We start from the raw sequence: 24,689 nt of genomic DNA, 5'->3' as shown, positions 1-24,689 counted from the left end.
ATTATAGAGGAAGAATTGTTTTCCCCAAGCAGCATTTTAATCTCTTATTTCTGGTAGTGACAGCTGCTTCCAATTCATTGCCTTTAAAATCAAACCCAACAATCCAACTTCTCGTCTCCGCTCTGGGCCTCCGTTAGATGGAGCATTTCTAGAGCTTGCTCCTGGACCTTCAGGCTACTTACTATTGTGCTGAGCGTTTGGGTTTCTCTGAGTCCATTTGTCTCCAGCAAGTGGAGAGCCCCAGGACAGGGACTTTCTTCTCCATCCTCAGTACCGCAGTCTCTTAGGACACAGCTCTGTCTACCTGAGGGTTTAGGACAAGCTTCCACAGCGAATGGTCTGTGACCTGAAGGCTGGGGCTGTTTATATAGGGGTTGGAAGGACCGAGTCAGACTCTTTATGGTGATGCCGAGAATTTGGCCGGGTATTCAGAGAGCGGAAGTGCTAAAATGATAAGATTTAGGGCTAGAAATGGTCTGACCGACATTTATAGATGAGGAAACTGGAACTGGAAAAGTGGAATAACTTGCAAGTCTTTGACTCACAGACAGGGAGGAAGCTAAGACCGTAAAAGTCACACCTGAAGAAGAAGGCTAGGATTCTTCAGCCTGGAGACATTTCAGGGTAGGAGGGCAGGCAGGTCAGTGAAATAAAATGACACCCACTGGCGTCCCGCTACCCCACTTCCCATTACCGCTCCCCCCCCCCATACACACACACACACACACACACACACACACACTCACTCACACACACACACACACACACACACACACACACTTCATCTCCTCAAAGGAAAGAGCAAGAGCCTAAAGGAAGAACTTTGACCTGGAAGCTTGATCCTAAAACACAGAAGGGGAGTTAGGCTTTTGTGAGGTGCCACGGAAGGCAGAAGGCGTTCACATTTTATGGACTCTGGTATCAGTAGAACCCCCTGGTTTTGAACAGCATACATACAAGTGCATGGTCATGCACGGTAGCCTTGATTACTGATCGGATTTGTCGGGCCATATAATGTCTAATGGGATAAAAACAATTTGAATTTCATTTGTAGAAATTATACAAGATGGGGGCGCCTGGGTGGCTCAGTCCATTGAGCGTCCGACTTCGGCTCAGGTCATGATCTCGCGGTTCGTGGGTTCGAGCCCCGCGTCGGCCTCTGTGCTGACAGCTCAGAGCCTGCAGCCTGCTTTGGATTTTGTGTCCCCCCTCTCTCTCTGCCCCATCCCTGCTTGTGCTCTGTCTCTGTCTTCCAAAAATGAATAAACATTTTAAAAAATTTTTAAAAAAAGAAATTATGCAAGATGGTTTAACAGGTTTTGTTACTCCAATATGTACTTTGGAGACCAAATCTTCATGGTGAAGTAAAAAGTTGAGTTCATTTTGTTTTCTTTCAAAAAGGAACTTGAGGGGCACCTGGGTGGCTCAGTCGGTTGAGCATCCGACTTCAGCTCAGGTCATGATCTCACGGTCTGTGAGTTCGAGCCCCGCATCAGGCTCTGTGCTGATGGCTCAGAGCCCTGGAGCCTGCTTCCGATTCTGTGTCTCCCTCTCTCTCTGCCCCTTCCCTGCTCATGCTCTGTCTCTGTCTCAAAAATAAATAAAAAACATTAAGAAAAAAAAAATTAAAAAAAAAAAGGAACTTGAAATCCTTGTTAATTTTTATAATCCTCAAAACTCTTTCAAACCTGGGCTGTCACATTTTTAAAACTCTCAAACTTACACCCACCTACCATTTCCATCTTTAAAAGCTTTTATGCACGTTTAACATCTTAGGCTGTGTCAACTTTTTTCCCATGAATGAAAAAGCAAGAAGGAAGTGAAACATCCTTCCTGATGAACGCTGAGTGTTTCTGAATTTTGGTGGCTGACTGACCGTCTCCATCATGCTATTGAAAGCACTTTCTCAAGATTACCAGTGACCTCCAGTTACCAAGTCCAGTTACTGTGACCAGTTGTTCCTGTACTCTAACCTCTCTATAACATCTGAACCCACCCCCCCCCCAGTCATTTCTCTGATGTTCTCCTGATCCTCACTTGCTGTGAAATATTGCACAATGCAGGTTCTTTTCCCACCTCCCTGACAGTGTCTTAGATGCCCTTGAGACTGCGTGTTCATGTCCCTAGAGCCCTGGCATTCAGCTCCAAGGACTTTTCTTTTCTTCTTTTCTTTTCTTTTCTTTTCTTTTTTCTTTTCTTTTCTTTTCTTTTCTTTTCTTTTCTTTTCTTTTCCTTTTCTTTCCTTTCCTTTCCTTTCCTTTCCTTTCCTTTCCTTTCCTTCTCTTCTCTTCTCTTCTCTTCTCTTCTCTTCTCTTCTCTTCTCTTCTCTTCTCTTCTTTTCTTTAATGTTTATTTACTTTTTTTTTTTAATTTTTTTTTCAACGTTTATTTATTTTTGGGACAGAGAGAGACAGAGCATGAATGGGGGAGGGGCAGAGAGAGAGAGGGAGACACAGAATCGGAAACAGGCTCCAGGCTCTGAGCCATCAGCCCAGAGCCTGACGTGGGGCTCGAACTCACGGACCGCGAGATCGTGACCTGGCTGAAGTCGGACGCTTAACCGACTGCGCCACCCAGGCGCCCCAATGTTTATTTACTTTTAAGAGAGAGAGAGTACAAGCAGGGAAGGGGCAGGGAGAGAGGGAGACATAGGATCCAAAGTGGTCTCGGTGCTGACAGCAGAGAGCCCGATGTGGGGCTGAAACTCACAAACTGCAAGATCATGACCTGAGCTGCAGTCAGATGCTTAAAGGCATCCCAGCTCCCAGGACTTTCAACCTGAAGTATGGTGAAGGGTTTGGACTGGCTGGGGCGCCTGGGTGGCTCAGTCAGTTAAGCGTCCGACTTTGGCTCCGGTCGTGATCTCGCGTTTCGTGAGTTCAAGCCCCGCATCGGGCTCTGTGCTGACAGCTCAGAGCCTGGAGCCTGTTTTCCGATTCTGTGTCTCCCCCTCTCTTAGCCCCTCCCCCGCTTATGCTCTCTCTCTGTCCCTCAAAAAATGAATAAATGCTAAAAAAAAAAATTTTAAGTTTGGACTGGCTTAGAAGTAAGCGCTGGAGGCAAAAAGATGGATGAAATAATTAGTCCAGTTTACTTTGACCCCAAGTTGACCTAGATTTTCTGCTGTGTTCACAGTAATCATCCTTCCTGCAAAGATTTCCACAGATTAAAAAAAAAAAAAAGTTTAAGTTGTTAGACTTTTCTGAATTTTCAGTTTTTCCTCCCATACATTTGTTTTATACTTTTGGTATGCTCAATAGCCTATCTAGTGATGACCACAAACAAATATATGAGCAAGTTCACAAGTAGCTTATGGGTATACTTCATAATAATGCATTGCAACTTAAATACCCCTTCACCTGAGCTGGCGTGAAGGTCACTGTCCTGACCCACAGGTCTGGCCCCAGGAAACCCCCTCAAGTGGGCTGCACCTTTCAGTCCAAGCCCACGTTCCTGAAGTCAGGCTCCAAGAGGTCAATGGTCTAGCCTCAACTCCCAGAAACTGGAGTTCACACAGAGGCAAGAGACCAGAGTCGGAAGGAGCTTTAAATAACACCATGAGGAACAACAGAGGAAGCCTTTGAAAGAGAAGACTTGCTGCGGGGTATGTGACAGATGTCTTCAAGCATATGTGCAAGAGAAAGCAGATCTACTCTGAGGACAGAAGGCCAGCCTAAGACCAGTGGGCAAAAGTTCTAATAGAACCTTTTTTTTGAAATTTATGTATTTATTTTGAGAGAGAGAGAGACAGACAGACAGACAGTGCAGGGGGAAGGGCAGAGACAGACTCCCAAGCAGGTTCCACACCGACAGTGTAGAGCTCGACACGGGGCTCGAGCTCACGAACCGAGAGATCCCGACCAGAGTTGAGATTGAGGGTCAGACGCTTAACAGACTGAGCCACCCAAGTGCCCCTAGGGCTATTTTAAATTGAAGCACAGTCTCAGCAAGAAGTCACGAGTTTCTGGTTGCTGGATTCAAGAAGCAGAGGCTCAATGAACATTTGTCAGAGTTAAAACAGAAGTGGGTCACCTGTGGGGTTGAGAGAAAAACTTCCCAACTTAAATGATACCTTCCTCTCTTTTCTCCCCCCCCCTTTTTTAATTTTTTTTAATGTTTATTTATTTTTGAGACAGAGAGAGAGCATGAACAGGGGAGGGTCAGAGAGAGGGAGACACAGAATCTGAAACAGGCTCCAGGTTCTGAGCTGTCAGCACAGAGCCCGACGCGGGGCTCAAACTCACGGACCGCGAGATCATGACCTGAGCCGAAGTCGGCTGCTTAACCGACTGAGCCACCCAGGCGCCCCCCCCCCTTTTTTTTTTTAATAGGGAGGAGATCTAATCTGTGCTTGGGAGTCCTAGCCTTAAAAAATGAGAATTCAGGGGCACCTGGGAGGCTCAGTCAGTTAAGCATCCGACTTCGGCTCAGGTCATGATCCCATGGCTCATGAATTCCAGCCCCACATCAGGCTCTCTGCTGTCGGTATGGAGCCTACTTTGGATCCCTTTGGATCCTCTGTCCCCCTTTCTCTCTCTACCCCTCCCCCACTCACTCACACACTTTGTCTCTGTCTCTCTCTCAAGATTAAATAAACATTTTTAAAAAATGAGAATTCAGGGGCACCTGGGTGGCTCAGTCGGTTAAGCGTCCGACTTCAGCTCAGGTCACGATCTCGCGGTCCGTGAGTTCGAGCCCCGCGTCGGGCTCTGGGCTGATGGCTCAGAGCCTGGAGCCTGCTTCCGATTCTGTGTCTCCCTCTCTCTCTGCCCCTCCCCCGTTCATGCTCTGTCTCTCTCTGTCTCAAAAATAAATAAAAAACGTTAAAAAAAAATTTTTTTTAATAAATAAATAAATAAATGAGAATTCAGACACAGGAACAAAGAAAGAATTGGGTAGATGGATAGAGCTATGGATGAAGCTATTGGTGTTGGAACAGGAGGAGAATCAGTGATGAGGCTGTTTGAAGGAGAGTGTAAAGCATGTAACTGATGGGAGGGAAGGGTAAAGTGAGGCAAGGCAGAGAAGGACATCAGGAGAGGAGAGGAATGGCCAGGGTGCAGAGGAGGGAGAAGACCTACTGTCTTAAGAAGATGGTAGCAGTGTACTTAACCCAGAGAGGAAGGTATAACCCACAGGGTCACGGAGGACACATATTTCCAGCAGAGGAACCCGGGGCGTAGGCTTTTGTTCACTGGATGGGAGAACAAACAGAGGAAAGAAAATCTGCCAGTGCCATGGGAACAATCTCCCAACTTAAAGATCGCCCCCAAAAAGATAACCTACAACTTCTTGGTAAAGAGAACAGAGGCTCATTTATAACATTTGCGGATTCCAGGATTGACGTCTGCTTTGAACCTACTTTTCTTTTCTTTTTTTTTTTTGCAATTTTTTTTTTCAACGTTTTTTATTTATTTTTGGGACAGAGAGAGACAGAGCATGAACGGGGGAGGGGCAGAGAGAGAGGGAGACACAGAATCAGAAACAGGCTCCAGGCTCCGAGCCATCAGCCCAGAGCCCGACGCGGGGCTCGAACCCACGGACCGCGAGATCGTGACCTGGCTGAAGTCGGACGCTTAACCGACTGCGCCACCCAGGCGCCCCTGAACCTACTTTTCAACTTTGACCTCTAAGGCGTCTTTCCAAACGTATCTGTTCAGTCACTGAAAGCACTTCTCCCTTTCAGGCAGAAGGCCAGAAGCTCTACAAGGACCTGAAGAACTTCCTTAGCGCCGTCAAAGGTGGGTATTGCGTAGCACAGGGGATTCGAGCTCCTGAGAAGTCTGAGCGTGGAAAGAAAAACAACCATTCTCAGGCGTTTGATCACTTACTTGCCTGCCCCTGAGTCCTGGGGCTTGTGGGCAGAGCAAGAGCAACTCACGGATAACCCAAACCTTCTTGGTCTGCGTCCTTCTGAAGTAGACCCACTGATTTTGCCTGTCCACCCGTATGATTATACCAGCCTACTTTGGGGGAAACTTTACGGTAGACGTGACTTCTCTCCTCTCAGTGATGCACGAAAGCTCAAAACGAGTGTCAGAAACCCTGCAGGAGATCTACAGCAACGAGTGGGACGGTCACGACGAGCTGAAGGCCATCGTAGGGGTAAGAGCGTTTGGGCTAGACACCTCTTCTGGCACGGACTCCTGCCCTCATCTCAGCCTCATCTTTGCTTCTCTATCCCAGCAAATGGATAAACAAAGGAGCCAATCCGCATCGTTCATTTATGTAGCCTCGGTCACGGGCGGTAGCAAAAAGCAATAACTATGGAGGTCAAAACAAGTTTTCCCTAGTCTACGGATTCCTCCGTTGTTGCCCTTCTCCCCCTCCTAAAACCTTACGGAAGCTTCCGTTCCATAAAACCCAAGTGGTTGGTTTTGAAAGTTAACTTCATGCAGTTTTGTGCTCCCAAATTTGCCTGTCCTCCAAGCTCTAGAGTCCAAAACTCTGACCATCTCTTCCTGTTCTTAATCCCTGAATGTACGTCCAGTGTCTTATAGGGCAGCCCCTTGGGGAAAGGGCTGTTCCTTCACCTGACTTCTTCACCGGAACCCAACGTGATATTCTAAATACAGCGCTCCAAAAAAGGAAGTCTGTGGCAGGCAGAATTTGGGCTTTCCCCTGGTAGGCGGTTGTTGCTGAGAAGTGGGGCCCTCACCACTGCCCTCTGCCTCTGCCCCCACAGAACAATGATCTCCTTTGGGAAGACTACGAAGAGAAATTAGCTGACCAGGCAGTGAGAACCATGGAAAACTACGTAGCCCAGTTCAGCGAGGTCAAGGTAATCGGTTTGCAGAGTCAAGGATGGGTCACGGGTGGCCCCTGCAAGTTAGAGAACATACAGGGTAAACGTCCTACATAGAGTTTGAGCCCACGGTTGGGAATGAAGCTCAGGAAAGAGGATTAAAAGTCTGGGGTCAGGGGCGCCTGGGTGGCGCAGTCGGTTAAGTGTCCGACTTCAGCCAGGTCACGATCTCGCGGTCCGTGAGTTCGAGCCCCGCGTCGGGCTCTGGGCTGATGGCTCGGAGCCTGGAGCCTGTTTCTGATTCTGTGTTTCTCTCTCTCTCTGCCCCTCCCCCGTTCATGCTCTGTCTCTCTCTGTCCCCCAAAAAATAAATAAACGTTGAAAAAATAAATAAATAAATAAAAGTCTGGGGTCAGACGGGAGGTTAAGGTGGAAGGTTAGAGGTGTGTGGAGGGCATGTTTAGAATTAGATTTGGGTGAAGAAGATTGGAGCTGTTTTTGAATTAGATCTAGGTCAGGGCATCCCTTTTACTTGTGGAAAAAAAACCCAGCCCATCTGTATATTGTAGACAAGAAGAAACTTGGAGGAGTCATGATAACTACATCCGATACTTGGAAGTCTGCTAGGTAAAAGTGGGATGCAACCTCTTCTAAGCTGTTCCAGAAAGCAGAGTTAGAGTTCATTTATTCATTCAACTCCTATTTATTAAATTTTTTTTAACGTTTATTTATTTTTGAGATAGAGACAGAGCATGAACGGGGGAGGGTCAGAGAGAGGGAGACACAGAATCGGAAACAGGCTCCAGGCTCTGAGCTGTCAGCACAGAGCCCGACGCGGGGCTCGAACTCACGGACCGCGAGATCATGACCTGAGCCGAAGTCAGCCGCCCAACCGACTGAGCCACCCAGGCGCCCCAACTCCTATTTATTACACATCTACTCTGTCAGGCGCTGCACTGCTTTTAGATTAATAGGGAGAAATTAGAGGGGTCCTGACTTCAGTCTGTCATCAAGCTTTCAAAAAATGAAATCTGCTGTGAAGTTGGGAATTGTCCATTCTCTGTTCCAGCAGAAATTGGTAAACTACTTATTTGGGATATTGCAGCTCCACGTGTTCAGTGGGAAGCTGGGCCAGATCATCACTAGTCCTTTGAAAATCCATGATTGAGGGGCGCCTGGGTGGCTCAGTCGGTTAAGCGGCCGACTTCGGCTCAGGTCATGCTCTCGCGGTCCGTGAGTTCGAGCCCCGCGTCGGGCTCTGTGCTGACGGCTCAGAGCCTGGAGCCTGTTTCAGATTCTGTGTCTCCCTCTCTCTGACCCTCCCCCGTTCATGCTCTGTCTCTCTCTGTCTCAAAGAGAAATAAAAACATTAAAAAAAAATAAAATAAAACCCATGATTGAATATGTAATTTGGATGAGACTGAGTAGATGGTCTCTCAGTGCACGTAACAAGTTACTATTTTTATTATGCTTCAGGATTTGCAAAGCACTTTATAGTCCGCGTTTGAGCTTTCAAATAACACCGTAGGGGCAGATGAGGCTGCTGATGTTCCAAAAGAGACGTGCCTTGCCCTCCATCATGGGGCTAATAAGTGGCAGCACTGGGAGTAAGACCCAGCACCCCTGACTTTGAATTTAGTTAGATTCTCAAGGCCATGTCTCCTGGAGGCTGAACCAGATTCTAGTGGGTTTATAGGAAGTAGTGATGTTTAGTGCAGGCTTCCACATGCTCTGTAGGGTTTCCCTTTACTGTGCCCCCCCCCCCCGAGAATTCCCATTCTTTCCAAAGAGCGAGGGAGATCCCTTGGGCACAAAACTGTTAGAAAGTGCAGTGCGATAATAAGACCCAGTCATCGTGCCTCTGTGTTTGACACTCTGTCACCTGCATCCTGGCCACCGAAAAGTGACTCTCGAGGCCTCTCTCCTACCTCTGGGCTAGGAAAGAATTGCCAAGCGGGGTCGGAAACTTGTGGACTATGACAGTGCCCGACACCACCTGGAGGCGTTGCAGAATGCCAAGAAGAAAGATGAGGCCAAGACTGCCAAGGTAAAAAAAAAAAAAAAAAAAAAAAAAAAAAAACCTGATAAAACCTTCCTGCCCTCCCGCTGGGCCAGGCTGGGTTTAAGAAACGATAAATCCAGCATCCAGCGTGTCCTGAAGGAAATCCTGTGTTCCCTGATACCAATGCTCTCAGGATAGTCAAACACTCGTGGCTTGGGAGGGCACGGGTCTGGGGAAAGAGAGGCTCGGTTCCCAGGAAGTCCCTGAAAAGCCGCAGAGGATCAAGGAGGCACAGCCTCTCCAGCCTTAGACCCGGGACTGAGGGCAATGGCCCTGTCTGTTTCACCCCCTAGGCAGAGGAAGAGTTCAACAAAGCCCAGAGTGTGTTTGAAGACCTGAACCAGGAACTGCTGGAGGAACTGCCCGCTCTGTATCACAGGTAATGATTGACCTTCAGAAAAGGCCTGGACCCCCGGGGCCACTGGAGGCCCGGGTTACCTGGCAACCCAAATGTGTCACCTGAGCTCTGGTGCAAGAGTGGGATGTGTAGCCTCAACCCTGCCACTACCTTGCTGGGTGACATTAGGCAAGCTGCCTTATCGCCCCAGACCCTGCTTACTTCACCGGCGGTACGGAGCTAACCACGCCTGCCCTGCCAGCTTTTCCAGTTTAAAGGCAAGGTGCTTCTTGGACAGGAGCGATCTTGGCAAGTAGATGGCCGTCATCACGCGAGCCAGGAGTATATGGTTCCGTGTGTACTGTCTTAAGCCGGCTTGGCTCACGAACATCCGGCTCGATGGAGACGCTAAGCCATGGGATGATTATTTCTATTAATGATGTCTTTGCTTCACAGGAGGTAAACATGTTGTAGACATAAATCTCCCACATTTGGAGGAGGCGTCTGAGTAGAAATTGTCTTTGTGTCCGACTTTTCATTGTACAAGATATGCTGTAATGGCAGCTGTAGTCGGTATTTTATATTGCCACTTAATATCAGTCTCTGTATGGTGGAGCCTTTTTTTTTTTTAATGTTTATTTATTTTTGAGACAGAGAGAGACACAGAATGAGCAGGGAAGGGGCAGAGAGAGAGGGAGACACAGAATGTGAAGCAGGCTCCAGGCTCCAAGCTGTCAGCACAGAGCCCGACGCGGGGCTCGAACTCACGGACCGTGAGATCATGACCTGAGCCGAAGTCGGCCGCTTAACCGACTGAGCCACCCAGGCGCCCCTGGTGGAGACTTTTTAATCACTACACGTATTCTAAGACACCAGTTATGTGACTCCTAATTTAAATAGCGTTGCAATTTCATACAGTTTCTTTAAATGTAAATTTCCCCCATTCATTCACAGTAGAATTCTGCCAGTCTGCCTTCGGCTTCATCGAAGCCCAGGTATTGCACAATGAGAAAGAATAATTATTTATGATAATAATTATAATGGCATGGCCTTATATTTTTACAGCACTTTAAAAAGTCTTTAGAGGGGCGCCTGGGTGGCTCAGTCGGTTGGGCGGCCAACTTCAGCTCAGGTCATGATCTCATGGTCCGTGAGTTCGAGCCCCGCATCGGGCTCTGTGCTGACAGCTCGGAGCCTAGAGCCTGTTTCAGATTCTGTGTCTCCCTCTCTCTGACCCTCCCCCGTTCATGCTCTGTCTCTGTCTGTCTCAAAAATAAATAAACGTTAAAAAAATAAAAATAGAAATAAAAAGTCTTTAGAGTACTTTCATATCTACGTTAGTACCTAAAGGGCCTGGATCAAGATAGCTTCACGCACCTAGAGGTCTCATGTTTTGGCATCAGGCTGGGCCGATAAGTGTCTCCCCTGACCTTCCCACTCTTCTGAGAGCCCAGTGTGCTACTGGCCTCACCCTGACAAATCCAGATCACATCCTGAGTCTACGGTGCAGGGTGCTTTTCTCTGAGGACTCTTCGTGTCCTCTGGTGTTGGCTTAAGCTCCTCCCTTGTATCTCAAAGACTTCCTTTACCATCGCTCACCTGCATGTGGTCTTGTTTTTGTTTTTTGGCCCCTGATAGTCGTATTGGCTGTTACGTGACCATCTTCCAGAACATCTCCAACCTGAGGGATGTCTTCTACAGGGAGATGAGCAAGGTGAGAAACATCTTGGCGAATTTGGACAGCTAGGTGGGTCTTCCTAGGAAATGTGAAAGTAGCCCTAACTTACATAAGCTCATTAAATATTGATATTGGCAGCACGGGTTTTTACCTTTTTCTCACGAGGAGATAATAGCACTTGACTGACATTGTTGAACTGGGTTAAAGCACCTGTACACAACCTCAGAGGCCCCTCCCCATCTCCATTAACAACTGAATAATGGCAGCCAAACTTGAGCTTCAGATGAATAAAGGAGGTAGGCCTTTGGAAGGAATAGCTGACATGGGGAACCAAGCTGTGAAATCTTTTATTTTTATTTATTTTATTTATTATTTTTTTTAACGTTTATTTATTTTTGAGAGAGAGAGAGAGAGAGAGAGAGCACGCGCACACAAGCAGGGGAAGGGCAGAGAGAGGGGGAGACATAGAATCGGAAGCAGGCTCCAGGCTCTGGGCTGTCAGCAGAGAGCCCGATGTGGGGCTCAAACTCACGAACTCCTTAACGGACTGAGCCACCCAGGTGCCCCTTTATTTTTTATTTTAAGTAAACACTGTGCCACATGCAGAACTCAAACTCACGACCGCAAGACCAAGAGTCACATGCTCTACTGACTGAGCCAGCCAGGAGTCCCAGGCTGTGGAAATCTTTATCTTCTGTTGCTAGGGAGCAAGGAGGGTGGTGGGTTTTTTTATTTATTTTTTATTTTTTTTACATTTATTTATTTTTGAGAGACAGAGTGAGACAAAGTGAGAGCGGGGGAGGGGCAGAGAGAGAGGGAGACACAGGATCAGAAGCAGGCTCCAGGCTCTGAGCCGTCAGCACAGAGCCCGACGTGGGGCTCGAACCCACAGACTGTGAGATCATGACCTGAGCCAAAGTCGGACGCTCAACCGACTGAGCCACCCAGGCGCCCCAAGGAGGGCGGTGTTTAAACACAGGTCGGTTTCTCAGGTAGTTAGACGTGAATGGAGAAGGCCAGTCCTGTGCAGTGACAGGCAGCCACACAACATGACCTCATGGGGTCTTTTCTAGTCCTGGGATTCCAAGACTCTTTGCTATTATGACATTAACTGAATTCGTGCACACATCCACATGTTCCTGTCCGCAGTTTCTTGAGCTAAATTATGGTTTGCCTCGTTAATATTACAATGGGTTTTTATTGCCTGGATTACCTGAGAGAAGCTAGAACCTCAAATCAAACATCAGACATCAAGGACCCAGCCTTGAGGGAGGGAGCTGCCAGTCTGATGGAAGAGACAGAACTTAGGACACAGACAAGTCAAGGAAGAAGGGGTGGCAGGACAGGACCCTGGACACTAGTGCAAAAGAGATGAGGAGGAGTTTTATAGTTAAGGGTGGGGAGGTTTTATCTGGGGAACTGTCTGAAAGGGAGAAGAGAAGGGATATGCCAGTCTCAGGTTCCCTCTGGCTAGCAACCCGTCTCTCTTGCTGGCTCTAGCTGAACCACAGTCTCTACGAGGTGATGAGCAAACTGGAGAAGCAACATTCCAACAAGGTCTTTGTGGTGAAGGGAGTATCAAGGTGAGCAACTTCTGAGACTCTTGGCTGCTTCCCTTGTCCTGTGAACACTCGGAGCACTCCCATTTCCATCCCCGATCCTGGCCTTCCCTTCACGGTCATGTGCATGATGTTGGTTGTTACTTGTTTTTTGTAAAGAGTTTGGGTGGGTTTGGGTTTTTTGGTTTTTTGGTTTTTTGGTTTTATTTTGAGAGAGAGCACGCGTGTGCACACACAGGCAAGAAAAAGAGAGGGGGGAGAGGGGAGGGAAGGGCAGAGAGAGAGGGAGAGAGAATCCCAAACTCACAAACCACGAGATCATGACCTGAGCGAAAGTCAGACCCTTACCAACTGAGCCACCCAGGCGCCCAACTTTGTTGTTTGTATTATGCCTCCTATAAATTCTTTTTTTTTTGTATGAAATATTTCAGCTATCACTAAAGGTATAAAAAAATACAATAAAAAAAGAATAATACAATAAATAGCCATACAGTTACCACCAGATTTAAGAAATCAGCTATTATATGTATTATTGAAGCACACAGTGTCCCTTCCCCACTCACTTTTTCTTCCTGCCCCCTCTCCAAAGGTGACCACTGTCTTCAATTTCGTATTTCTTTTTCCCATGCATGTCTTTTTACTTTTCTTATACACATACACGCATGCACAGAAAATACCGTGTTGCATGTTTTCAAACTTTATAAACCGGAATCATACTTGACGTGTTCTTTTGCAACTTCTTTCTGTTCTCTTCATACCGTTTGTGACATTCGTTTATCCTGTTGCTACGTGTTACCAGCTCTTGTCTTTCCTTTCCCCTGACTGTGATGGATCCTGTTGTGTGGCTGTCCACAATTTATTTTTCTGTCCTCCTGCTGATAGACATCTGGGTTGTTTTCCATTTTCTTGCTATTACAAATAATGTTACAGCGGACACATCTTACATTTCTCTTTGTGTGTATCACCAAGAGTTTCTTTAGGGTGTACATTTGGGGGGGAATTGCTGAGTCATAGTCTGCGCATGGGCTGCTTCAGCCTTGCTAGGGATTGTCATTGTCAAATGGCTCTCCCAAGTGACTGCTGGAATTTACAACTCACCAGGAGTAGTAAAAGCCCCCCAGTGCTCCATGTTCTTGCTACATATGACATTGTCAGCCCTATTTAGTTTTCTAAACTAATGGGTATGAAGTGGAATTTTTGCAATTTAATTCACACTCCACAATCGCTGGTTACCTTGAGCATCTTTTCGTGTTACTGGCCGTTTAAGGTTCCTTTCTGTGACTTTCCAGTTTAACCTTGTTTTCACATTTTTCACTTGTATTGCTTACCTTTTTCTTAAAATTTTTTTTTTCAACGTTTATTTTTATTTTGGGGACAGAGAGAGACAGAGCATGAACGGGGGAGGGGCAGAGAGAGAGGGAGACACAGAATCAGAAACAGGCTCCAGGCTCTGAGCCATCAGCCCAGAGCCCGACGCGGGGCTCGAACTCACGGACTGCGAGATCGTGACCTGGCTGAAGTCGGACACTTAACCGACTGCGCCACCCAGGCGCCCCTCTTAAAATTTTTTTAATGTGTATTTATTTTCGAGAAAGTGAGAGTGAGTGCGTGAGCTGGGGAGGGGGCAGAGAGACCAGGACAGAGGACCTGAAGCCGCCTCTGCCCTGATAGCAGTAAGCGCAATGTGGGACTCAGACTCACAAACTGTGAGATCATGACCTGCGCGAAAGCCGGATGCTTAACCGACTGAGCCACCCAGGCGCCCCTGTTTACCCTTTTTTAAAATTGATTTGTAGGAGGTATTTTTTGTGTTTGTTCTGGATATTAATACTTTAATGCTATGCATTGCAAATATCTTCTCAATTTTATGACTTTCTTCTCGTGTGTGTGTGTGTGTGTGTGTGTGTGTGTTGTCTATTGCCTTCATACATTCTTTATGCTGGTAAACATAAGCAGTTCAGTGGTCCCTCAGAATGTGATCACTTTCTCATTCTGGAGCCTTTGATTCCTTCTACGTACAAGGTTTTATGCTGAGAGTTAGAGACCCAAAGACATAGGAGACTTGTCCTTTCCCTGAAGTGATTTACCAAAAGTTGAAAGGACAGAAAATGTACCCATGGAGACAAGGAACAATATAAGCTTGCACACATAAGTACTCAATGAGACCAGTAGGAATTCCAGAGAAGTAAGTATCTGCCATTGCAGGGATGGTCAGGGTAGACTTTTAAAGGAGGTGGTGAAACTGATCTTGGGACTTAAAGGAAGCATCAGGCTCACATTTGTTATTTGGATTATCCATTTAGCAATCTGTTACAGCAATTTGTTTAGTGATTACAAATCATCACTAAAGGGTCAGTGTAGATTTCCTAGACAAATTCCCTTTTTGCTCCAAAAATTCTGTTTCTCCATTTCTCAGCATTTAGAGACAGAATTCTCTGTAGTGGTCCATTTGTCTGCAACTTACTAGCACTGACACCAAGATGTCCCAGAACCTCGTAGGGAAATGTGGTTTTTTTCTGGCTATGTATGTCCTGGGCCTCTAAAGCTTCTGACCCTAGAATGGCAGTGTTAGAAATAACCTCTGTCGCTCAGCTTATTATCTCACATCAGAAACTCCCACAAGGCCAGAACGAAGTTTTTCTCTTTCTCTGCCTATTCCCATCTCCCATCCTTGTGCCAGCATAATTGGTATCTGTCGAGTAAATATCTGTGGGTTGCTTAATCAGTTTGTAGACAGTACATAGGAGGCCCCTGAGGTGAGGAGGACTCAAGCTGACGTTGGCCATACAAGCACGCGGCACAGTGCCCGGCCTACTGAATACATAGAGTCAGTTTTCATTATTCATGGTCATTGTGTTCCATAAAGTCACCGTGACCACTGGATTAGCGAATACTGAACCATTACTCCTAAGGGAGACACGGAGTTAGGTTCCCATAAGACCCCACTCCTAGCATTTTCATCAGCCAATCGGTACGTAACCTTGTCTTGTGTGTGTTTCTGTTGAAAGACACCTTGTTGTGGACTCCTAGCCCACAACACCATAACTCCTCCCTGAGGGAAGCTTATCTGACAGGCATTTTTTCCTCTGTGAGGCACATCACAGTCGTCTCGCTCTAAGCACTTTACTGCTATACTTGGGAGGCCATTCTAACAGCAAAATCACCAACGAAAAGCACACTGTGAGAGACATGGCAAAAAGGACATGTTTGCGGTTGTAAGAGCTGAAACCAGGCGGAGGGCTGCCTGGTTAGACCTTGGCTGGGAAAGTGCCCTTCAGGCACCCGCTTTTCAAAGCTCGCGTCGTGTCCGTGGCTGGCTGCAAAAGAAAGCATCGTGAGTGTTCATTTTGGAGTTACAAATCAATTTTGGGGACCAGGTGAATTTGCAAATAGAGAGTCCACAAGAATCAACTGTGTATCACCAGTGAATCTTTTCCCCAGAGAAAACATCCTGTCAGCATTTTGCTATGTTTCTTTCCAGTCTTGCTTTCTTTATATATTTTTTTACGTAATTGAGATCGTGATATATATAACATGTTATAGCCTCTTTTGCACCATATAACAGAAGCATTATCGCAAAGTATACAAGCTTTCTCATGTCTTAAATTTTTTTAATGTTTTTGAAGGAGAGAGAGACAGACAGAGCATGAGCGGGGGGAGGAGCAGAGAGAGAGGGAGACACAGAATCCGAAGCAGGCCCCAGGCTCTGAGCTGTCAGCACAGAGCCCGACGCGGGGCTCGAACTCACAAACCGTGAGATCATGACCTGAGCCGAAGTCGGACGCTCAACCGACTGAGCCACCCTGGCCATCCCCAAGCTTTCTCATATCTTAGATGGCTTTGTTCTATTTTCTTATGATGTGCATGCATCATTATTTACGTGGGGGTATTTAGGTTGCTTCCAGGTCTCAGCTCTTCTGAATCTGAACGCTCTTACTTTTTTAGCAGCAGCAGACGCTCTTTAGTCATCTCTTCCCCAGTTCGAACATCCGCAGTCTCCAGCCCTCTCACCTCACCTACCAGTCCCTCCGCGCTTGCTTTGAAGAATGAAGGGGACTCCATCTCAGCAAGTGAAGAAGAGCTGGCATCTGATCTGGCCCAGCGAGAAGATGATGCTGAGATCAAAGAGCCCTTAAAAGACCAGGAAGAAGAAGTGGAAGAGTCTGAAGCTAGCTCCTCCGAGGAGGAAGAGCCTCTGCCAGCTTGCAACGGCCCCGCCCAGGCCCAGCCCTCTCCCACCATTGAGGACGGCAAGTCCCAAGAGGAAGCGCTCCCCGGCTCCCCATCTCCATCACCAGGCGGACCCCTTCTCCCTTCAGAACAGCCCTCATCTCCCCCAGAAGTGGTCCTCCGAACCCGCACCTCAAGTGAAGGGTCCGAACAACCGAAGAAGAGAGCCCCTGTCCAGAGGACCTCCGCACCTCCTAATAGGCCGCCTCCGCCCAGAGCCACTCCCAGCCCCAGGCACTCCTTGGGGAACCTCCCCTCCAGCCCTCCAGCCTCTGAACAGGGCTCGCCCACCAGTCCTAGGGCCCTCTCGGAGGCTTCTCCTGACCCCCAGCCACCAGAGAAGCCAGTAAGAACTCCTGAGGCCAGAGAAAAGGAGAACATCGGCAATCTGGACCCAGAAGAACTTTGTACTTCCCCTACCTTGACGTCCTCTGAGGTGAGATTGGGTCTGGTTGAGTCTTTATTCCCTCTTACACCCTCCATGTAGATCACCTTTACTACAGTCAGCTTGCCCCAGGTGATAAGATCTTCTGTCATTAGGTTACAGTTTCGAGGATATTCTCGGACACCTTTTTGGTCCTGGGCATCGTTTCACAGATTCATAGCGACTAATTTAGTGACCTGTACTCTCAGGGTGGTTGACTTCTGCAAAGGGCTTATCTCTCATATTATTATTATTGTTATGAACAGATTCTTTTTTTTTTTTTTAATTTTTTTTCAACGTTTATTTATTTTTGGGACAGAGAGAGACAGAGCATGAACGGGGGAGGGGCAGAGAGAGAGGGAGACACAGAATCTGAAACAGGCTCCAGCCTCTGAGCCATCAGCCCAGAGCCTGACGCGGGGCTCGAACTCACGGACCGCGAGATCGTGACCTGGCCGAAGTCGGATGCTTAACCGACTGCGCCACCCAGGCGCCCCATTTGTTATGAACAGATTCTTATTCATTTCTTTCTTTTGCTCCCAAGTTCTGGGAGTTCCCAAGGTAAAGAATCTACAACGGGGCTCCTGGATGGCTCAGTCGGTTAAGGGTCCGGCTTTGGCTCAGGTCATGATCTCAAAGTTTGTGGGTTCGAGCCCCGCGTCAGGCTCTGTGCTGACAGCTCAGAGCCTGGAGCCTGCTTCAGATTCTGTGTCTCCTTCTCTCTCTGTTCCTCCCCTGCTCACACTCTGTCTCTCTCTCTCTCAAAAATAAATAAGGATTAAAAAAAATGTTTTTAAAAGAAAAAGAATCTACAACTGGCACCCTGAGCTTTACATTTTTTAGTAGGGACAGGGAGGAGGGTCTCATTCCAGTTCATCATGCTTGTGACTACAGTAAGAAAAATGGCATCTGCAAATGTCCAAGGTGCATCTTCTGTGATGAGAGAGGCAGGCGTAGAAGAAGGAACTCACAGGGGAAAGTAAGGCAAAAGGGATTGTCTTTTGAAAGGTGAGGATATGGATGAGAAAAGGATTGTGTTAAAATAGAGAAAGAGACCTGTGGAGAGCGACCAGTTCTGTAAAGGATCTGGAAATCAAGTTGTATTGTATTCAAATTACACAGAAAGGCTATATCATATCAAAGAGAGATTTGACTTGTTCTATGAGATTTCTGAGGGCAGAACTGTGTGTAATTTTTTTTTCAAGTACATTTTGGATCAATATAAGATAAACGTTCAGTGATTAGCTCTGTTAAAAAATGATATGGAGGGGCGCCTGGGTGGCGCAGTCGGTTAAGCGTCCGACTTCAGCCAGGTCACGATCTCGCGGTCCGTGAGTTCGAGCCCCGCGTCAGGCTCTGGGCTGATGGCTCAGAGCCTGGAGCCTGTTTCCGATTCTGTGTCTCCCTCTCTCTCTGCCCCTCCCCCGTTCATGCTCTGTCTCTCTCTGTCCCAAAAATAAATAAACGTTGAAAAAAAAAATGATATGGAAAACCCATTTCAAATATAGGGAGAAGGAAGCACAGGGACTTCCAAAAACCAAAATAGGATAGGCCACCTTGAGAAATAGCCCCCGTCCCTTGCTGTTGAAAGCTAAGAATATATGATCACCTGTCAGGTGCATTATAGAGAAGATTATGGTGAGACACCTCACTAGATGGCACCGAGATTCATTCATTCATTCATTCATTCATTCATTCATTCCATAATTACTTACTGAGTCCCTGCTATGTGCCAGGCACTCTTCTAGGAGGTGGGATATTACAGTGAGCAAAACACAAAATTCTCTGCCTTCCTGCATCTTACATTCTAGTGGCTAGGGGGTAGGGAGAATAAGGGAGATAGGCAAGAAACGATAAATAAGTAAATTACAATTTAGTGTTGATAAGAGATAGAGAAATTAAGTAGGGGAAGGCACAGGGAGCGAAGGCTAAATCGGAGGTTTTTAAAAAAAAATTTTTAATGTTTACTTATTTTTGAGAGACAGAGCATGAGTGGGGGAGGAGCAGAGAGAGGGAGACACAGAATCCAAAGCAGGCTCCAGGCTCCGGGCTGTCAGCAACAGAACCCGACACGGGGCTCAAACGCAGGAGCCGTGAGATCATGCCCTGAGCCGAAGTCAGGCGCTCAACTGACTGAGCCACCCAGGCGCCCCGGCTAAATTGCAGTTTTAAACGGAGTGGCCAAAGGAAACATTTGGGCAATGAAGGAGGCCGGGGCATGAGCCACGTGGATATCTGGGAGTCTGAGATTCCTGGTGCCCCTCGGTTCACACCACCCCGTGACTGCCTGTGCCTCACTGAGGGCTGACCAGGCTGCCTTGAGAGCCTCCTGGTATCTGGACATAGGCACCATGCCAGTACTGTGGGCACCAGCTAACAGACAAAGCATCCAGGGTGGCATCCAGGGTGTGAAGGCGTGGGACTTCCTCATACATTGTCCGCTTTGATCCACAGGTTTTTTCAGAGTCTGACAAGGCAAAGAAGATAGAAGACAAGGAAGAGAACAAGAAGCTGGGCTTCGCTGACTCCCCTGAGGTACTAACATCTAAGTCGTCAACGCCCTTGTGCCCTCGGTCTTGATCCACGTGAGGCACTGAAGGTCCTAACGGGGCAAGATCTAGAACTTGCCCCTTGTTGGCTTCTCGTGTGAGGAAGCTATTGCTGACTGGGAGAAATAGGCAGGACTTGTGGACGGTGAATAAGTGCAGGCTAACCGTGGGATTTTGAATGGGTAAAGTGTAGCCACTTTTCACTTGTCTGCACCACAAAGAGCAATTCAATGGCATGGAAGGTCCAAGATCAATTTAAGTGTGACTGTAACATATTACGTGATTTTGGTATGGGGTCAGCAATAGAATGGCCTCTTTGGCTCTGGCGGATAAAACAGGTTTGCCTCTTTGGAGTAATCTTATTGGAGGGGCGATTCTAGGGGCCGAGATGCTGTCTATTTTTGAGGAATGCGCTAGTAACACTGTCCTCCTTGGGAAAGAGATATAGGACGCAACCTGCTCCCCGCTCCTCCCCTCCTTATGTTTGAGATTTATAGTATTTCCTTACTCCCAGCCTCTCCTGGGGGATTGCTCAGTCCTCGGCTAAGGAGGCATATTTTTGCTTAATCGCCTGAGAGAGAACGAAGGGTCTCTGAAAGAATAGTACTTTTCTGGGAGGCAGTATTACCTTTGGGGTAATTCACAGCCTGGACCTGGAGGAGGGAAGAAGAAGAAGAAGGATCCCTGAAAGGAGAAACCACAGACTTCCAAGTGGCTGTTAGACAGTTGGTCCTGCTTTTCGAGCGGGTGAATTTTATAGTGTGTAGGTTAAATTTCAATTAAAAAAATACATTCACTCCAAACCTTAGAATGCCAAGGTCTCCCCCTGGCTTAGCAGTTCCTGGACAGGGCTTTCCGTACCTCGGGTTCCCATCTCAGAACCCAGAACTCTTCCCCAAAGAAACCATCATACCACTTGGCCTTTCCAAACCGGCACAGCCGACGATCATCTCAGCGTGAGAGCCGCAGTGCGTTCTCAAGGAGGGTTAGTCTAAAAGTGGTGGGTAGTGTTTTTAAGACCTACACTTAGGGGCGCCTGGGCGGCTCAGTCGGTTAAACATCCGACTTCGGCTCGGGTCACGATCTCGCGGTCCGTGAGTTCGAGCCCCGCGTCGGGCTCTGGGCGGATGGCTCAGAGCCTGGTGCCTGCTTCCGATTCTGTGTCTCCCTCTCTCTCTGCCCCTCCCCCGTTCATGCTCTGTCTCTCTCTGTCTCAAAAATAAATAAAACGTTCCAAAAAAATTAAAAAAAAAAAAGACCTACATTTTTCCCTCCTAGACTCCCACATAGATTTATATACAGATGCATGTCACACGGATCACACAGTGTCTGATCAGGGAGACAACGGGAGTCCCAAGACCCGGTTCCCTGTCATTTCACCTTTGGATCTGGGTCTCTTGATCTGTAACAGAGCATGACAGTAAAGCCTTCCCCGATGCTCTCAGGCCATAGTGAAACAACACTGTACGTTTGCCCTTTGTGTTGTCTTTGCCCCTTGTAAAGTGTAGGGCACAGAAGACCCTTCTAAGCTGGGGAGAGGCTGGGGAGGTGGATCCACCTCTTACCAGCAGAACTCTTCTTTTTGTAGAGCCCAGATCAGCTTCACGTCTCCGCAGTTCCAGAAGAGAGCGACGTCATGGCACCCGAGCCTCAAGAAGAGGTAAGGAGGCCAGATCCACAGAATGGGATGAGCAGGAAGATTGGGCACTAGGGGTGAACAGAGGTTTGGTTACAGTTGGCTACAGGGGGAAGCCAGCAGTGAACGGTATCCTCCGGGCAAAGTCAGGCAGGTGGGAGCCAGAGGAACCAAGAATAACCTGGGCCTTTGTGGTTTCTGTGCCCATTTCCCAGCCCTTGACCTTGAACCTCTGGACCTCTCGCCATAGCCTTATCTCCTAAATATGTGTTTAGTTGTATGGGAACTTATTTCAAAAAGGAGTTGAGATATATATAAAAGGCACACAAAAAGGTAAATACGTACACACGCACAGCATACTCAGAAGTATATTAGTAACCATGACATAAAATGGAGCCATGAACTAGGGAAAGACAAAAAAGCATTCTATAAAATAAAAGTACCCAAGGTGGACCACAAAGGTGGTTGCAACACTTTCTAACATCCAAGGAGAAGAGGAAAACATGACCAGCTCATTTAGTTCGTGCTGCCCACTCCTCAAGAGAGCAACCGCTCTTGTTACTAAGACGAAAAGAAGTTTCCCCTGTGAGTCCTCGTAAAGAGATGGCGAATGATGCGATGAACAGTATCTGCACCCAGTCTTTACAGTAATCCCAGCAACCAGTTTTACATCGCCTCCCTGGGTACAGTCCAGTGCCTTACAAGAAATACAATTTGCTAGAAGCAAACTGAGCTCCTCCACCCCCTCCTCCCCGGGAGTGGTTGGTGAGAGGGCAGGTCGGCATCTAACCCAATCACGTTTGTTTGTTCTCCAGGTATCTACAGTGCAAAATGACTAACTCTGAAGAGGGACTGCCGAGTGCCCCCCCCCCCCGCAGCACACACCTCCCCAAGAAGCTCCTCAGCTCAAGGGTATACAGGTCAGAGGGACTTAAGATCTAGCATTAATGGGGGCTGAGGAGCAGACTTAGGGGAGGGAGGGAGGCAGGCTTGGGAGAAGAAACCATTAGACTCGGGGAGTATTGAACTCAGGCTTTAGCATTGTCAGAATAAGAAATAAGAAGACTTTATATGTTAATTAAAGTAGGCGGAAAATGACCATAAATTAGCAAAAGCATCTATAGACACAGACACGTCCGCACAGAGACCCATAACCACACGTACTCAGAGAACAGCGGACAAATCTTTGACTCACCACTCATTGGCAAGACCTTGAGCCAGAAGAACAGATTTGCAGACAGTTAAATAAAAGTATCATTCGAACCGTGTGTGGATCCTTATTTTAACACAAAGTTGTTCCAGCCCAGCGCACTGTTCTCCGCTTAGGTCGTATTGCATGTACCCCTTGTTCAGAAAGCGTCAGTCCCATCCTTGACCCCCAGCTCGGTCAGAATGCTGCGGGGGGGTAGGGGTGCACAGGTTCCTTTCCTCAATCCAGACGCTTTACTGCATGCCCTCTCTCACTTTCAGTTAATAAGCAAATGCCCTTGGAAAGGGGTTGCATTTTAGAGCTGTGTCTAGTGTTTACAATGTGGTCCTTGGCGTAAATAAGCATCTGAAGGGCGCCTGGGTGGCTCAGTTGGTCGAGCTTCCGACTTCGGCTCAGGTTGTGATCTCATAGTTCATGAACTTGAGCCCCACGTTGGGCTCTGCGGAGCCTGCTTAGGATTCTCTGTCCCCGTCTCTGCCTCTCCCCCACTGGCTTGCATGCTCTTTTTCTCTCTCAAAAATAAGTAAATAAACTTAAAAAAAAAAAAAAAGGCATCTCAGCAGGATGGAAGAAGAAATGGAACTCCCGACAAAATACAATAATATAATGGAAACAGCATTGAATTTAGAGTCCGAAATCCAGGATTCACGTCCTATCATTTACTTCTGTGAAAACATTAAAAACTCACTTCGACTTCCTGCCAGCCTAAAAACACACACGCCTACCTCTTTGCTTTTGTGTCTGGGGTTATGGACAACGGCACAATTCAGTCATTCAGCAAGCATTTACTGAGTACCTACTCTGCACCAAGTACTGTACTAGGTACTAGACAAATAATGATGAGGAAGAAGCTAAAACTTTATAGAGACAGAATATTGATCAGGGAGCAGAATGGGCAGGATTTAGCAATGGGTTAGAGGAGGACACATGACTGAAGTTTTTCAGGGATTACTCTGGGTTAGGCTTGAGAGACAAGGATTTGGGGGTGCCATTCTCTGAAATGGTGATCACGGGAGGAAGGTGGTTGCTGCGTGCGGGTTCTCTGGTTGCAAACAACAAACGGCCACAGTTGAGCAATAAAGAACACGTTGGAGGGGGCGGCGCCTGGGTGGCTCAGTCGGCTAAGCATCCGACTTCGGCTCAGGTCATGATCGCATGGTTTGTGAGTTCAAGCTCCACATCAAAAAAAAAAAAAAAACCAAAACCAAAACCAAAAACACAACATTGGAGGGATATCAGGCAGCTCACAGAACCGAAAGAACAGGAAAGGACAAGAGCCAGCCCATGGGTGTCTGTGGCAGCAATGTGTGGACTGTCCTTTAGGGAGGACTCAGCCTCCATCACCTTCCGCCACTGTGTCCTTTGCAGACTCAGACTGCCTGGAGAAAGAATCTGGCCCAGTTGATGGAGAGGCAGGTTAGCGTCTACGATGACAGGGAGACCAGTGGGGGTGGTGGGACGACGAGGCGGTGGTAATGAAGATGGAAGACAAAGAAGCACAAGGACACTTCTAGAGCGATGGAAACATCCACGGTATTGTGATCGTTTAATGAGTACCCACACGCGTCAGAACTGATCAAAGTGGACGCTTTCTGCGCGGTTTATTGGGTGTCCCCTACAACCACGGGCTACAAGGAGCTCGAGAACTTGCAGGACCTTCCAGCAAATGCGTCTGTTGGGGAGCTGGAAATCAGTGTTCGTATTTAGGAGTTGTTTTTCTTTTTTTTTTTTTTTCTCAACGTTTTTGTTTTTTTGGGGGGGGGGGGACAGAGAGAGACAGAGCATGATCGGGGGAGGGGCAGAGAGAGAGGGAGACACAGAATCGGAAACAGGCTCCAGGCTCTGAGCCGTCAGCCCAGAGCCCGACGCGGGGCTCGAACTCCCGGCCCGCGAGATCGCGACCTGGCTGAAGTCGGACGCTTGACCGACTGCGCCACCCAGGCGCCCCTAGGAGTTGTTTTTCTAAGAGCTAATCCTGCTGGTCTTATTTGAAAGCCTTCCAAAGGTCGCTCCTGCCAAAACGGACAAGAGGTTGCACGCCGCCCTGTACGAGCCCTACTGCCTGTATTTTAACACCTCTCCTAGAAGGCATCCCATCCCTGCGGCACTCAGAATCACAACCGGAAGCGATGCTCCAGGGCTACCGGCAGGGGTGACGCTGGGAATACAGGCCCTTAGCTGTCCAAGGCCTTCCATGACCTGCTTGGACTTGCCCCTCCCACATTCATCTGGCAAAATCCAATTCATGCCTTTTCTCCG

General features: G+C 47.7%; 1 protein-coding gene across 9 annotated transcripts in view; it reads left to right on the top strand.

Annotated features, from left to right (window-relative positions):
• The window catches only part of BIN2 (bridging integrator 2), a 37,238-nt gene extending 14,755 nt beyond the window's left edge, over positions 1 to 22,483 (top strand). For 6 of the 9 annotated variants that reach the window (XM_045061812.1, XM_045061813.1, XM_011283945.4 and 3 more), the window contains 11 exons: positions 5,687 to 5,741; positions 6,011 to 6,105; positions 6,686 to 6,781; positions 8,685 to 8,792; positions 9,101 to 9,186; positions 10,783 to 10,858; positions 12,323 to 12,405; positions 16,327 to 17,047; positions 19,490 to 19,570; positions 21,173 to 21,244; positions 22,036 to 22,483. In XM_045061812.1, the coding sequence (XP_044917747.1) occupies positions 5,687 to 5,741; positions 6,011 to 6,105; positions 6,686 to 6,781; positions 8,685 to 8,792; positions 9,101 to 9,186; positions 10,783 to 10,858; positions 12,323 to 12,405; positions 16,327 to 17,047; positions 19,490 to 19,570; positions 21,173 to 21,244; positions 22,036 to 22,059 (1,497 nt within the window). In that variant the 3' untranslated portion in view covers positions 22,060 to 22,483. Of the gene's footprint in view, positions 1 to 5,686; positions 5,742 to 6,010; positions 6,106 to 6,685; positions 6,782 to 8,684; positions 8,793 to 9,100; positions 9,187 to 10,782; positions 10,859 to 12,322; positions 12,406 to 16,326; positions 17,050 to 19,489; positions 19,571 to 21,172; positions 21,250 to 22,035 lie in introns of those variants that run through there. The other 3 variants (XM_019834937.3, XR_006600711.1, XM_019834941.3) reach the window with 3 other exon arrangements.
• Positions 22,484 to 24,689: the final 2,206 nt, after the last annotated feature.

The sequence above is a fragment of the Felis catus genome, chromosome B4 (genome assembly GCF_018350175.1).
Source record: "Felis catus isolate Fca126 chromosome B4, F.catus_Fca126_mat1.0, whole genome shotgun sequence".
Classification (NCBI taxonomy): Eukaryota; Metazoa; Chordata; class Mammalia; order Carnivora; family Felidae; genus Felis; species Felis catus.
Note: the sequence above shows the minus strand (reverse complement) of the source record. Positions and strands in the feature narration are given on the sequence as shown.